The following is a 15,578-nucleotide window of genomic DNA, read 5'->3' on the forward strand; positions in this document are numbered from 1 at the left end:
GGGTTAACTGACCTGACTCAAAACAGGACACTGGATTAACAAACGCTTGATGACAAAATCCAAACGCTTAATGACAAAAATGAGCTAGGCGCTCCTAACAGGACACTGGCTGTCACAAACAAAAAAAGTAAGTGAAAACTAATATCTCATCGGAGTGCATTCCAACATGGAGGGGCCTCTAGGAACTCACTTTGTAGACCAGACTGGCTCTAAACTCAGACCACAACCTGCCCCTGCTTCCTGAGTGCTGGAATTAAAGGTGTGTGCCACCATGCCTGGCTATGAAAGGCTTTTAAGATTCAGGAAGTAAACCATTCACAAATCTCAGGAAGTTCCTGAAGTATACAGGATTCATGATCCCTCCCCAGGGTTACATAAGGACTGCTGGGGAGAAGAGACTGTCTGACCTGCCAATCTCACTACATATGGACCAGGAAGCTCCAGGGTTGTAGCTTTCATGAGTCCTCATCACTCATGGCTGGCTTTTCAGTGATCCGGCTATCCGTAAGTTATCATGCTCCTGATTCACTATGGTAGATTGGGAGGTTTCATTAGTCTATTGTCAATCCTTATCTAGAATGAAGAGACTTTTCTTTATATCTCTCAGAAAGTCTCACAACAACAAATCATGGGGGAAAGAACTAGAAAATTCTAATAGGTTCTGAATAGGTTCCTAGGCAACTGTAGTCAGCTTTCTTTCATCTTCTCCATCTCTTACAGATTGATTGTGACAAATTGTATTTTATGAAAATAGCTCTAGTTTTGTAGTGATTTTTCTCAGATCTTTTTATTTCCCTCATTAAGAGCTAGAGTTTGTCTACTTCCCCTCAATGTGGGTGGGCATTTGTGACTGGATCAATCAATGGCCTGTTGAATGACCGCTGATGTGTGACTTCCGGAGCTGAGTTAGGACGGGCCATACAGCTGCTGCCCAGCCAACAGCAGTAGCCTGCTTCCCATTATGACAGGAATATCTGAGGAGAGTTCTCTGAAAGAACGGAGCCAAACACACATTTAGTTTGCGTTTCTGGAAATCTGAGAACATGGCACTGCTCTTGACTCGGCTCTGATGAGGCCATGGTGGCGATGGCATCTTGGGCACATATGCAAAAGGGGGAGATCATGGTGATAACAAAACAGTCAGAGAGCAACTCAGGAGTCTGGCTTACTCTTTTATAATAGCTCACTGCTGCAAGGACTGGTTCAGGATCCCACAGAAACCACCTTAGTCCCTCCGAGGACAGTACACCCCATAACCTGAGCAAATCCCACTAGAATCCGCCTCCTGAAACTCCACCACCTCTTAACATCTGCACACTAAGATCATGTGTAATGGACAGAAACATTTTGGGGGTCAAAGTTCAACTACACTGGGGCTGAGCCAAACCACACCCACCTGAAGAGACCAGTGCAGAGGAGCCTCCAGCACGTGACTCACAGATTATCACATGATTATGGCTCCAGCCTCTGAGTCTCCCTCTGTGAGGTCACACACATTCTGCTGTGTCTATCCAAATGCCAAGTCCACAGGAATCTTGGAAAATAAAGAACTGTTTTAAACCACTAAGATTTAAAGTAATTAGTTACATACTCATAGAAGTTGGAACATTGGGTAATCACAAAAATGTCTGTCTTTATGTTCACACTCCAGCACTAGCTAGGCCAGACAGACAGACCTAACACCACATAAATTTTTTTTAACCAAAGACAACACATTTCATGCTGTCTTATGAACCTATTAGACATGCTGCCTTAGTTGACTGCAGAGACCCCACAAAAATTTAAATGAGACAATTTGAGAATTTCCAAAGCAAAGAGGAGTTAAGTGGCCTTCTAATCACATATCAGCCCTGGGATTTCTTTTAAGGGCATAATCTTTAGCCCTGCCTCTGCTGACAACCTACGTTGCAAATGAGAAGAAAGACAGATCGCACAGCTTAAAAATGGACAGGCTCCAAAGCCACAGAGAAACCCTGTCTCGAAAAAACAAAAACCAACCTAACAAACAAACAAAACCATTTTCTCAGTCTAAATCACCGGTTCTCAAATTTTGGATCATGACCTCTTCAATGGTCCAAAGACCCTCTCCCAGGAGTTGCCTAAGACCATTGGAAAACACAGATATTTACATTACAATTCATAACAGTAGCAAAATTACAGTTGTGAAGTAGCAATGAAAATAATATTATGGTTGGGGGTCACCACAACATGAGGAACTGTATTAAGGGTAGCAGCATTGGGAAGGTTGAGAACCAGTGTACTAAAACAATGTAATTGAGAAAACCACTACAACAACAATAACAACAACAACAACAACAACAGTACAATGATAGACAGATGTGCAGACAAGTTTCAGTGGTAGCAGTTTTGACTTACAGCCTTTCTTTCTTGCTATCATCCATGGAGAACAGGGAAAGCTGTAGAGATCAGTTACAAAAATGCACAGAATACACCAAATTATACTTTATTGTTGTTGTTTTGAACTAGCAGAGATCTGAGCATGTGAAACATCAAATAAACTGAATTTCAAGTAGACCTGGCCCTACTAGGAAATTGGGTTCAAACTGCTTCATCACACCCTTTGGCAGGGCATGGGAGACTCCTATGCCACCATCAGGTGTGAGGGCATTAGATAAATTTAAGCAGGAAATCAGCGTCAAGATTAGGCTGGAATGCAAGTTTGCAGCAGGGCAGAAGTTGACCTGGAGAAGACTGTTCACTGCGGGGTTACTAGTGGAAAATGTCTGCATCTCAGAGAAGACTAAGGAGCTCCCAATCTCACAGTGTGCTCTGCTCTGAGTGTGCAGGTCTATCAATGCCAGCCCTTCCCAATTCCATGCTGCAAAAGCCCCGCTCTGGTAAAATTCCTTGCTTCTGAAGAAAAACAGACGCAAACCCATCTATCTCTGGGAGAGGCAGAAGCAGCCTTGAGCCTCCAAGCACACAGGGAAAGACCCAGTAAGAGGACCAGAGACAAACACAACTCATTTCAGAAGAAAGAAAGACAGGACACCAATCCCAAGCAGAGGTCTGCTGCCAGCAGGTAGAGGGAAAAACACCTGTACAAGAACCGCTGCAGACACAAGGCAGAAGTTAGCTACCATGGGAGGGAGAGGCAGCAAAACTTCGAAAGCCCCACACTGAGGTTTAGGATCTGAGAACAAGGCTGTAGCAGAACAGCAGAGAAAACCACCCTACTATAAGGCTAGCTCTCAGCAACAAGCCGACATTCTGCCCTGAAGAAGAGGTAAGGGTACAAAAACAGCCCTCTGTGACACAGACATGCGGAGCTCCGGGAAAACCATCTCCCTGTCTAGTCCCCATCTAAACACAAAGCAGAACACCCCTTGACCCCTGGCAGAGAACTGAGAGGCTGTGGCCGTGCTGAGGGTAACAGTTAGCAATGACAGAAGCCAAACCCACCTCAGCCCCCAGCTAGGCTGACTCTACCTTGCACTAAAAGCAGGCTAGAACAGCATGAGCATTTGTTGACACGTAGTTATCCGAGTTCATACAAATGATGCTTGGGCCTTCATCAAAGAATTCAACTGAAGAAAGAGGGAGGAGGGGGCCATCTTGAGATGGGGTAAGTTACAGAAAGAGATGTCATGGCCCAGGGAGTTGGAGCAACCAGATGGGAATTAGAAAACATCTCTGATGACTATGTTAATGCATTGCTGCAAGTGGCACAGGAGCGAGCCAACAAAGACATAGGAATTGTGTCTGAGAGATGGGAATTGTAATAGCAAAGCAGAACACTAGGCCCACATGTCCACACACACACATTACCAATGAAAATTAGATACGTAAGTATAATAAATACAGCTTTCGGTAAATTTTAAAAAACAAAACAAAACCCTTGAAATTACAAAAATAGAAATCATTCAAATAGGAGAAAATACAATACAAACAGCACAGACTATTCAAGAGCTACAGGGCACCATTAGATAGACCAACATAATGCGCAAGTGGAGAGTCACAGAACAGAGCAGAAGCTATACGTGAAGAGATAATAGCTAAGACTGTTTCAAAACTAGCAATAAACTGGAGAGTCAAGCATCTCAGTGGACCCAAAGCCAAGATACCAAAAGGGAATGGAGTAAGATACCACAGTGTATGACCACCACACCAGTCCCAAAACATGTCTACTAACTTGAAGTCAAATTGTCTAAAGTTGAAGACAAAAATTATTAGGTCCCAAACCCCCCAAAATGACAGCCTGGGCTTGGCTCAGACTGGATGCTGACAGGGCAAAAAGAAAAACTGCTGGCCAGATAGATAAAAGCTGGCACCCACCATCCTCAGAGCGAGAGCCACTTCCCTAATCCCGTATCCCCCGCTCAAGAAAATGGGGCATCTAGTTACACATCCCAACCCAGCTAACTCAAGGCTCCTTTGAACCTGTTCCTGTAATGCATATCAAAGTCCCTGGGCTCTGTAGGCACGAAAGTCAGTTTTCAGACTCTTCTGGCTTGCACAACTCCCTCCCTGCAGCTACCCTCACCTGTTCTTTTCAGGACTAGCCACTCACCCCACCCCCTTGAGCATGCCTTCACCCCTCTCTGCCTCCCAAGAGGTAGCCATGGCAGCTTTGAAGCCCTCCAAATGTCTCCAGCTATTCTCTCTCTGCCACCTGCGTGGGATTCCCTCTGTATGCTGTGAATAAGTTTTATTATCATTAGTTAATAAAGAAGTTGCTTTGGCCCATGGCAGGGCAGAATATAACAATGCAGAAAATCCAAGCAGAGATAGAGGAGGAAAGGAAGCAGATTCAGAGAGATGCCATGTAGTTGCCGAAGGAGAAAGACATCAGAACCGTACCGGTAAGCCACAGTCTTGTGGCAATACGCAGATTAATAGAAATTGGTTAATTTAAGATATAAGAGCTAGCTAGGAATACGCTTAAGCCATTGAGCAAACAGTATTGTAATTAATATAGTTTTTGTGTGATTATTTGGGTCTGGGTGGCTAGGAAATGGAACCACAGTCTCTGTTTATACACCTGAGTGACATTCACATAGCAATTTCATATTTACAATAAACTTCCTCCCCCATGGATCTGTCTGGTCTGATGGTTTCAAGGCAACATTGCTTGCAAAGAATAAAACTTGAAGACTGTCAAAGAAAAGGCACACCTCATGCAGAGCCACAAAGGTAAACGCTCAAGCAAAAAAGCTCATCACCCAGAATAACACATTCAACAAAACCATCTTCCAGAAATGAAGGTAAAATAAGGGTGTTTTCAGGTGAAGGAAATTGAAGTAAATGTGTTTTTCTACTCCAAAACAAAACAAAACATGCTCAGATGATTTTTTTTTCAAACAGAAAGGATGTTGATAGCAGAAGGGGCCTCAGAACAATGGGAATGAAAGGATATGTATTAATTAGGGTCCTCTGGAGAATCACTAGGAAAAAAAAGATAGATAAATAGACAGATAGATGGATGATAGATAGGTAGATAGACCGTGATGAGAGATTGAATGGACTGGCTCACAGCATCAGAGGCAGAACACTCCTCCAGTGGTTCTGTGCATGGAGGAAAGCCAGGGAAACCATGCTGTGCTCAGTCCACAGGAATGGAAGCTACAGGAGATCATTGATGCCATCCACTCCAAGGCTGAAGGCCAGGAAGCCCTCTAGGGAGGACCTCAGGCAAAGACTCAAGAAGCTGGGGTGGTGGATTGAATGGGTATGTCCCCCATAGATTCATGTGTTTGAATGTTTGGCCCATGGGGAATGACACTATTAGGACAGTGGTCTTGGTGAAGTAGGTGTGGCCTTGTGGGAGAAAGCATGTCACTGTTGGGGCAGGCTTTGAGGTCTCAGGTGCTCAAGGCATGCACAGTGTGGCACACAGTCTCCTTCTGCTGCCTTTGGATCAAGAGGGAAAACTCTCAGCTGCTTCTCTAGCTCCATATCTGTCTGCACACCGCCATGTCCTACTGTGATGATAATGGACTAAACCTCTGAAACTGTCAGCCAGTCCCAATTAAAGATTGTCCTTATATAATGTATAAGAGTTTCCATGGCCACAGGGTCTCTACTCAGCAAAAGAAACCCCAACTCAGATACCTGGAGTCTGAAGTCTACAGGTAAGGGTGTCAGAAACGCATACACCAGTGAGATACACCCCTGTATCACCTTCCCAGGGGCTCAAGGCCTTCAGCCTCTTAGATGGTACCTTCTACATCCAGGGCTGGGCTTCCCCCGTAGCTAAGCCTCTCTGGGAACATCTTCACGGACACATCCAGGGGTGCATTTAATTAACTTACTAGGGACCTACAAATCTGATCAAGTCAGTAATCGAGACCGATCATCTCAAAAGTCTAGAAACTGACAACATGGTTGCTCCACAGCATAGCTAAGCTCTTTACTGTAGATATTAGAGAGAACTGTCGGAGCTATCTGGAAAAGTCTAGAGAAGCAGGAACAGAACTAGGAGAATGGGAATGGGGGTGAGACAAAGAGAAAGGAACATAGAGAGGATGTGAGAGCGCAGATAGAAACTAGCAGGGCTATACGGAGAATGAGTAGCTGGGGAGGGAAGCCCGTGAGCGGGAGGGAGTTTAGGACAGGGCGAGGTGAGAAGGGCTAGGATGCTACTAGCATGGACTTTGGAATACGTAACAGGGATTCAGATACTGAAGAAGACTAGAGGCCAGCAGGAACTTTGATATTCTGATGGTCATCGTAGGTGGCCACCTGTCCTGCCAAAGGTAAGGAAGCGACTTCTTTCAGTAGAGGAAAACCCCTTTTGGTAGAAGTTCCTGGGGAATGCTGGCTTTTATTTAACCACTAGAAATCCATTTATAATCCAGGATGAGCCATTTCTGAATATTCAGACTTCCTTTTGGGGTTTGGAGAATTGGGAGTCTCTTTTGGACCTGACAATAAGTAAGTAAAGGGATTTAAAATAACCTTTTATTTTATTAATTTAGTAATCTCATTTACTTAATGGGTATCAAACTCAAGGCCTTGAGCATGCATGCTAAGAGAAATTACATCTTGAAAAATATATATATATATAATGTGTTAAATATTATCTATAAATATATAATGCATAAATATATATTTGTAATATAAACATGAACTCATACTTGGTGCTACAAGGTGTTAAGTGTCAAAAGGTGGGGGCTACATAGTCATAACCAGAGTGTGTTTATTCCAGTGAGTTCAAATCCATGTCCCCTCCATGTTGGAAGGGCTCCATGAAATCAGTATCTTTATGCCAAATATAGACTTTTGGCACAAGAGTACATGATCCCAAGGGATGGAGATACGGCTCAGTGGTAGAGTGTTCTCCTATCATAAGCAAGACCCTAAGCATGGCCCCTATGACCACAAAACCTTTCAATTTTTAATTTTCAGGGTTTTTATTGTTTTTCTGTCTTCTCTCATATATTACATCCTGACCACAGCTTCCCTTCTTCCTCCCCTCTTGGTCTCCCCCATTCCAAAACACTCCTCCTTTCTCTTCAGAAAAGGGCAGGCCTCCCAGGGATATCAACCAAACATGGCATACAAAGTTGCAGTAAAATTAGGCACTTCCCCTCCTATTGAGCCTGGACAAGGCAACCCAGGATGAGGAATAGGTCCCAAACCAGGGAATGGGTCAGAGACAGCCCTGCTCCCACTGTTAGGAGGCCTGCAAGAAAACCAAACAACCCTATCATATATGCAGAGGGCCTAGGTCAGACCCATGCAGGCTCCTTGATTGTCAGTTCGTCTTTTTTGTTTTGTTTTGTTTTTGAGACAGGGTTTTGCTGTATAGCCCTGGCTGTCCTGGAACTAAGTCTGTAGATCAGGCTGGCTTCGAACTCACAGAGATCTGCCTACCTCAGCCTCCCAAGTGCCGGGATTAAAGGCGTATGCTACCACTGTCCTACCCCCCCAAAAATGCAAAATTTAAAAAAATGATATTTTAATTATTCTTCAAAATACCACACAATATATGAATATTTTTATCATATTCATCCCTCCCCCAGCTGCCTCCCTTCCTATCCAGTTTCATATACATTCTCCCCTCCACCTATCTCTTTCTAAAACACACAAATAAACCGGAGTTCCAGTTTACATTGGCTGACCACACCAAATGCAGCCGGCTCATGATGTTTTTAGATGGAAACAAGGCCTCAACCGGGAATGTGGTTAGAGGCCAGTTATGCTACATAGTAACAAAAAATTCTGCTATAGAAATGTGTGCTGAAGTTGATTTTAAAAATAATGAGCAAAGTCACTTGGAAAAGAAAGGTACTTTTTGATGGACCACAGCGCTTTGATCTTGGACCACCTAGGCCTCCAACTGGACACACCATGAGCATATAAAGCGAGTTACACCTTCCATGAGACCAGCCCAGTGATGGGAGAGTCAGAAAGTCAAACCCAAACCTGGCACCTTGCTGCCAGCTGGCTCCCATGGCTCTGTGCCGAACGGTGCCATCTCTGGTAGCCTCTACAAGTGCGCCTCTTCCTGTGGGTTCTCTCAGGGGTCAGGCGTGAGTTTATCACTGTTTCAAGTTCGTTGTGAACTTATTTAAAACAATTTGAAAGACTCTGTCTCGGATCTCACAGAGTAAGCCTCTGAGCACACGATGGGCTAATTCTCTACTGGTGCCAAAAGCTATCCCTTCCGGCAAACTTTGTAGTATTTGGGGAGGAAGTTCACTCGGGACTCCTTTGCTCAATGTTTGTATTTTCCCCTTTTAATACAGCCGCTTTGTTATCCTACACTCCTGAGGCCATAAGACTCATGGTCAACTGTCCAGCAAATTATTAATTATTTCTTTCATGATCACGTTTAAGTCAGTCACATCCCAAAGTCACTTTCCTTGCTCCACCTCAAATGAAAACGTTTACAGTCATTTTCAAAGAGCTAAGGGGAGGAAGAGATCGATGGCAAAAGGCTGCTTCTAGGAAAAAGAAAAGTTACTTTCTACATAAATACCTGCTCAACCAAGTCTCACAGTGACGTAGTCACTGATCCTTAGAAAGAAAAGTCCACACAGCTTCAAGAGCTGCTGTGTTCCGCACAAGGCCAGCTCCTGGGTGGAAACGCACAGCTTAGCAATATTAGCAAACAGCACTGGAACATAAACATAAGGGGGTGCGCCCTCTAGTGGTCAGAACTGGAACTGCTTCCAGCTACACCCACATGCCTAATCAGAGATCAGAGAAGACTCCAATTCTTATTGTTGTTTTATTTTTGTTGTTGTTGGTTTGTTTTTGTTTTGGAGACAAGGTTTGTCTGTAGCTCTGGAGCCTGTCCTGGAAGAAGACTCCCATTCTGAAAGGGTCATTGCCACCACAGCGACCTGATGGCACTTTCAGGTAGCCTACATTTAGTAAATCATATGAAGTTTGCCTCCTGGATTATTTTTCCTTTGAGACAGAGTTTGTCTCTGCAGACAGTCTGGCCTGAAATATACTACATAATCCAGGCTATCCTCAAAGTCACTGCAAACGCCAGGATGACAGGCACCAGGCACCAGGCACCACGGCTGGCTGCCCCATGAGATCTGTAGAAATTGTCCCAGGAGACACTGTATGGCTTCTAGATCTGGCATGTTGGCGAACATCTTGTGCAGATACGAAGAGCAGAACTAATGTTACTGTTTCAAAACTGACGTTCAGCAAGGCTCCTTCTAGACTAAAATGTTACCATTTTCTCTTCTGTGAAAGGCCTCCGATAGATCTGTAAACATTCAAAACTCCTTGCCACACAGAACTCCATTTTAAAAAAAAACACTTCCATTGTGTCAATGATCCAGATAACTATGACCACACCCTGTTAGAATGGAGTGGTGTGCTGGGGGAAAGAACCAATGTTGTACTTTTGTAAGTAAGCTATGATAGTTATTCAACATTTCAGCGCAGGACATGCACAGGATGCTGTTCTGGATATAAAGCGGTCTGCGTTTTCATTGATTTTCAGGACTTTAGCAACTGTTCACGCCACTGACAGAATCCAACATGACCAACTCAACAGAACTATTTCTCTGCGGACAGGTCACACTACGACTTACAGATGATGGAAGTCTAGGGAAGATCTTTAGCTGACAGAATAACCCGCCCATCCCTGATGGCTGAAGCTGAAGGGCCTGAAGGTGGGAGATAAAGGGACACAGCAGGACTCAGGCAGGACTTTCAACAGAGGATTTTCCCTTTTTGTTTTTCTGGTTTTAAGATTAAGATTCTTTTTTTTTTTAATTCACAGAAACAAAAGAAAACAAAACAAAAAAAAAGGATTTCAGGCAAATAAAAAAATAAACTCTAGGTAGTCATGGTTCAGTGTTCCATTTCTTTATTTTACCTTCATCAAGGCAAGCCAAGTACAGATGCTGTACATTAAAAACATAAATATACCTCTCACACACGTCCATTTCCACACAAAGGACTTGTCCTATATGCTGCTCTCTGAAGTAGGTAACCACAGTCAAATGTACAAAGAGCCATCCGCCGGTCCCACATAGCCAACTCCAATCAGCAAAACATCGATTAGCGTCCATATTCCCAGGCCCCCGAAGCTGAAGAGCTTGCCGAGGCCTTCGCGCCACTGGCCCAGGTAGAAGCGATCTGCTCCAAATCCCCCAAGGGTGATGCTGCAGAGAAAGACAGAATGGTCCCGACTCCGTGGGTGCAGCAGGTAGTTAGCACCACGGTAGGAAAGGATCCGAGAGGATCTCCTCATGATTCTACATTTACAACACCAAATAATCACGGACAAGAAGGCAAAAATAAAGAATTCAGCATGTGTGACACCCTGGGCTAGATTCTTGGTAGCAGGAAAACACACAATTTTTAGCTCTACTGAAATCCAGCGTTTCCTCACTGCGGGGCAGTACCGGTGTGGAGTGAGAAACTGAGTCTCAGGCTCCTGACACACCTGGTAGACCCAGATCAATCACCTGATCTTAGTTACTTCTCCCTAGAGAGGGATTCTTAAAGTTCCTTTACATTCTAAGATCTAACAAGCTGGAATACAAGGGAAAGGCTCAAGCATACATAACAGTGCAAAGGAAAAGAGCCTATGGACCAGCTCCAGCAGGCACCCACCCACCCATGGCCAACTCTGCTGGGGTCCTAAACCCTCCCCCGGTGCAGAGCAGCCTGTATCCAGAGGAAGGTTCTGCATCTCAGCCAACTGAATGGAATACTTAAGAGAAAAAGCCTGCACCTGTACTTACCAAGCACAACCTTTTCCTGGCATTACTCCCTAAACCACAAATGACAGCATTTACACTGGATGGCACGGGCCATGTCAGGATGGGAGGTGAAGGCATGGGATGTGCATGGGTCTGGACAAGCACTATACCGCTTGATAAAAGGGACCTGGAGTGCCCATGACTTTGGTATCTGAGGGGCCGAGGAACCAAGAACATTCTGGAGCAAAACTGCAGACATCTTGTCTTCAGAGTGAACATTCTGAATAGCCTACGCTGAGCTGTGACAAAAAGCATTCACAATTCCAGTCAGCTGTTCAGTGCAGTGCGTGGTGTAAAATGCTGACAGCGGAAGGGATCCCAGGTGAGGGTGTCATGGGAATGCTATCATTGCAATCTTCTGTCAGACCACACTCCTTTAAGATGAGATCTGGTTTGTTGTCTCACCAGGCCTGGTGGCTCACACCTGTAACCCCAGTGCTTGGAGGCTGAGATAGGGTCACTGTGAGGTTGAGGCCTGTCTGGATGACATCGTAAGTTCCAGGCCAGCCAGAACTACATGGTAAAAACCAATTTCAAAAAACAAAATGAACGAACAGAGCAATTTGAAAGTCAGCCATGAGTTTTAATTTCAGCCACTGCAGACAAAGCCGATGGAGAGACATTACTGGATCGTACTTGTGTTTCTGAGTTCCACCATGGAGTCTTCTTTTAGTTTCAATTACCCCTTTTCCCAGACAGGCTCCTTCTCTCTCCTCAGCCTAGACCCTAACCTAGGCACTGTTGCCACCACGGGGGACCTTCAGCAACATCTACAAAGATTATGACTACCAAAACTGACAACTAGTAGTAGTAGATCAGGAAGCCAGCAGGCATCCCAGTAGGCACAGGACAGCCCCAAGACAAAGAATTTGGCCCAAAATGTCAACAGCAGACAGAAGGGGAACCCTGCCCAGCATCACATATTACAGGCCTCGGGGTCTCGGGCCTAAGACTTCAGATGTTCAGGGTCTAACTTTCAGCATCATCCCACTGAAGTCCCTTCTGGTTTCTCCTTCTGTGGGAAGAGCCGGTACACTTCTTTTAGACACTGTTGAAAGTTTAATAACACACAAGGGTATTTCCTTTCCTTCTGTGCGTGCAGTGTGTGGTATGTGTGTGTACAGAGTGGGACCAGAGGCTCACCTGAGCTGCCCTGCTCTCTTATTAATCACCTAATCACCTGACTATAGGCGGAGCAACCAGGCAGGAAGTAGAGGCGGGGTGATGAGAATTCTGGGAAGAGGAGTCAGTCTGCAGTCATCACCCAGACACAGAGCAAGCAAGATGTGACTGCCTTGCCATAAAGGTCCCAAGCCACATGGCTAACATAGACAAGAATTAAGGGTTAATATAAGTTATAAGAGTTAACAAGAAGCCTGAGCTAATAGGCCAACCAGTTTATAATTAAGGTAGATCTCTGTGTATTTCCTTGAAACTGAATGACTACAGGACCTGGTGGGACAGAGACCTCAGTCAACAGAATGGCGTGACAACGTGGGGCTGACCAAATCCACTTAAAAGCCTGAGAGAGCTTGGGAAGTAATTCTAGTAGAAAAGAACAGAGTTAAGTACAGCTTCTTGATAGCAGCACTTTCTCGGGTAGGCTCTGCTTACTAGAGGCAAGCACTCTCATTTAAGAGAGGTTTCCTGACTCAGCTTTAGCTGCCATGAAACACTTAAATGGTGTTGATGAAAAGCTGACCTCATGCCTTTTGGTGGTGGCAGGGACCTTGAAATGCCATAGAGTTGTGGCAATAAACATGACTCTCGCCAGTACCTCCACCATGAGGCTAGATGCTCAGAAAGCTAAGGAATGGGATGGATCCAGCCATCAAACCCACGGCTTTAATCTTAGGTATACTGTTTAGCAAAGTAAAGACTCATGTGGTCAGAAAAAGAGAGATATACAGTAAAGATAGATTCAGACCCAAAAAAAAAAAACTCTAAATGATTTACAGTGTGTTTAAAAATACATATGTGGGCTTGGGAAAGAAAAGAAAAAGGTTAAAGTCCTTAAAAGAAAAAAAGAAACAAGAGAGTAGTTGGGTGTGGTGGCGCACACCTTTAATCCCAACCCTTGGGAGGCAAAGGCAGGCAGATCTCTGTGAGTTCAAGGACAGCCTGGTCTACAGAGTGAGTTCCAGGACAGCCAGAGATACAGAGAAGCCCTGTCTCAAAAAGCAAAAAAATTATAAAATAAGAGTAAAAGAAAGAGTTTAAAATAGGACCATGTAAAGATGAAAAATACACTGAGGGTCTGGATGCTGTTGTGTTGTCTTTGAATTGCATGACTGCTGAGGAAGGAGCAACAGCTGCTAAAAGACATTTGATTACAAATGCTGCTGAATTAATCCAACATATATATTTTGAAAATGCCTTGACTATAAAATTGAAGTCAAAAGATACATTACTTTGGAGAAGAGGTTTTGTTTTTGTTTTCACAAGAAATGAGGGACTGTGGATTCATTCTGCATTAAGAAAAATCAGGTTTGACCAAGGAAGACCCCCTGAGAAATCTCCGGTAGGAGGAATGGTCCCCATGTCTGAGTTCTACATCCAGAACAGTTCAAAGACTGCTGCCTGAGATGATCAAGCCTCACAGGACACTCCAGTCAGGACTTGACCACAATTCCAAATTTTCTTTAGATCCACAAAAGAGTATCAATGCCCCTAAGGAGCAGGAAGCATCCCGAAAAACTATGCCCACATCCCCAAAAAATGGATGATGTATGCTTGCCTTTGTTCAGAATATTGGTTACAAGTTGTTATGGATAGTCAGTAGAAAAGCTAAACAAAGGAGATACGATTCAGAGTTCTTGCTTTAAAAAAGGAGGGGGAAGTGCTGTGGGACAATGGTCTGTACCCTGTCACTTGTATTTTAAATAAATGCTGATTGGCCAGTAGCCAGGCAAGAAGTAGAGGTGGGGTGACGAGAATTCTGGGAAGAGGAAAGAGTCAGTCTGCAGACACAGAGCAAGCAAGATGTGACTGCCCTGCCATAAAGGTACATCCACGTGGCTAACACAGAAAAGAATTATGGGTTAATATAAGTAATAAGAGTTAATAAGAAGCCTGAGCTAATAGGCCAACCAGTTTATAATTAATGTAGACCACTGTGTATTTCTTCGGGACTGAATGATTGCAGGACTGGGTGGGACAGAAACCTAGGTCAACACCTGACTGCATCTGAAGCTCACCAGCCCCTGGGAACCACTGGACCCAGCACGCACTGCTGCAATGGCTGCTTGGACCTGAACTTAGGCTCTTGTGCCTGTGCAGCAAGCACTCCACATACTGAATCATCCACCTCTCCCTAATACCCACTCATTTTTATGCAAGAATAATAGGTATATAATTTCTAGACAGCAAAATTATAGGTAATTTAAAATTTAAAATCTTTTTTGTTTTGGGCCAACTAGATGGCTCGGTAGGTTTAGGTGCTTGCATCAAAAGCCTGGTCCCAGGTCTCATCCCCAGAACCCACGCAGAAGGGGAAGGAGAGAATCAACTCCACAGAATTATCTGCTGGCCTCCACATGTATGCTGGGCAACACTCATACACACATACACACTTGCTCATGGACACAGACACACGCACAGCAAAACAAAATGTTCAAATTAAAACTTTTTCCTTTATTTTTCTAGTTTTCAGTTTGGGCACACTTCTACTGTCTATAGTAAATCACTGACAATACGCATTACAGACCTGTATCAAACAGTCTGCAGCGTTTTAGGGACTCAGGTGGCTGCTGGCAATCTCTAAGACCCTGTAACAGTAGTGCCAACAAGTCACATTTGGAGAGGGAGGGGGAGGGCGGGAAGCTAACGCTGCTCAGTTCCACAGAGCTCCATCTACTGTTCCACTCTTGTCTCTTAGCATCTACCTACCGTAAAGACTGGCTGAGTATAATGTTTAGAAGATTCCACGAACCCCAAAGACACCCTAGGAGCATTTAAACTCAGCAGACCAAAGCGTACCTCAGAGCCAGAGCAGTTGACCACTTATAGCCTCCGGTCCAGTTGCAATATAGCAATTTGGGGAAAGTCCGGTTACCTTATACAAAAACAAAAACAAAACAAAACCATGGGTACCTAAAATACCACTCTCATAGAGACTTATTTATGAGCATTGGTCTTGTAATTTAGAATATGAAAGAAGTTAAAATCTTTTTACAAAAACATTTACTATGTCAAACAACATCATAAAACAAAATTCTTGTCATTTAATGAAAAAATGCAGTGCCTACATTAGTTAACTTATGGCTAACCACGTGGAGAGAAATATAAAACTAAATCCACCTTAAATCATCTACCAAATGCATTCCAGAAGGATTATAGACCTAAACATGAAGAGCCAAACTTGGTTTTTAGAAGAAA

At 44.1% G+C, this 15,578-nt stretch overlaps 1 protein-coding gene across 3 annotated transcripts in view; it reads right to left on the reverse strand.

The window, feature by feature from the left end:
- The window catches only part of Tm2d3 (TM2 domain containing 3), a 70,385-nt gene that overhangs the window by 48,984 nt on the left and 5,823 nt on the right, over nucleotides 1–15,578 (reverse strand). For 2 of the 3 annotated variants that reach the window (XM_005357791.2, XM_005357793.2), the window contains 2 exons: nucleotides 15,180–15,255; nucleotides 10,284–10,598 (listed from right to left, as the gene is read on the reverse strand). In XM_005357791.2, coding sequence (XP_005357848.1) covers nucleotides 10,433–10,598; nucleotides 15,180–15,255 — 242 coding nt within the window. In that variant the 3' untranslated portion in view covers nucleotides 10,284–10,432. Of the gene's footprint in view, nucleotides 1–10,283; nucleotides 10,599–15,179; nucleotides 15,256–15,578 lie in introns of those variants that run through there. The other variant, XM_026784394.1, reaches the window with a different exon arrangement.

Source organism: Microtus ochrogaster, chromosome 22 (assembly GCF_000317375.1).
Source record: "Microtus ochrogaster isolate Prairie Vole_2 chromosome 22, MicOch1.0, whole genome shotgun sequence".
Lineage (NCBI taxonomy): Eukaryota > Metazoa > Chordata > Mammalia > Rodentia > Cricetidae > Microtus > Microtus ochrogaster.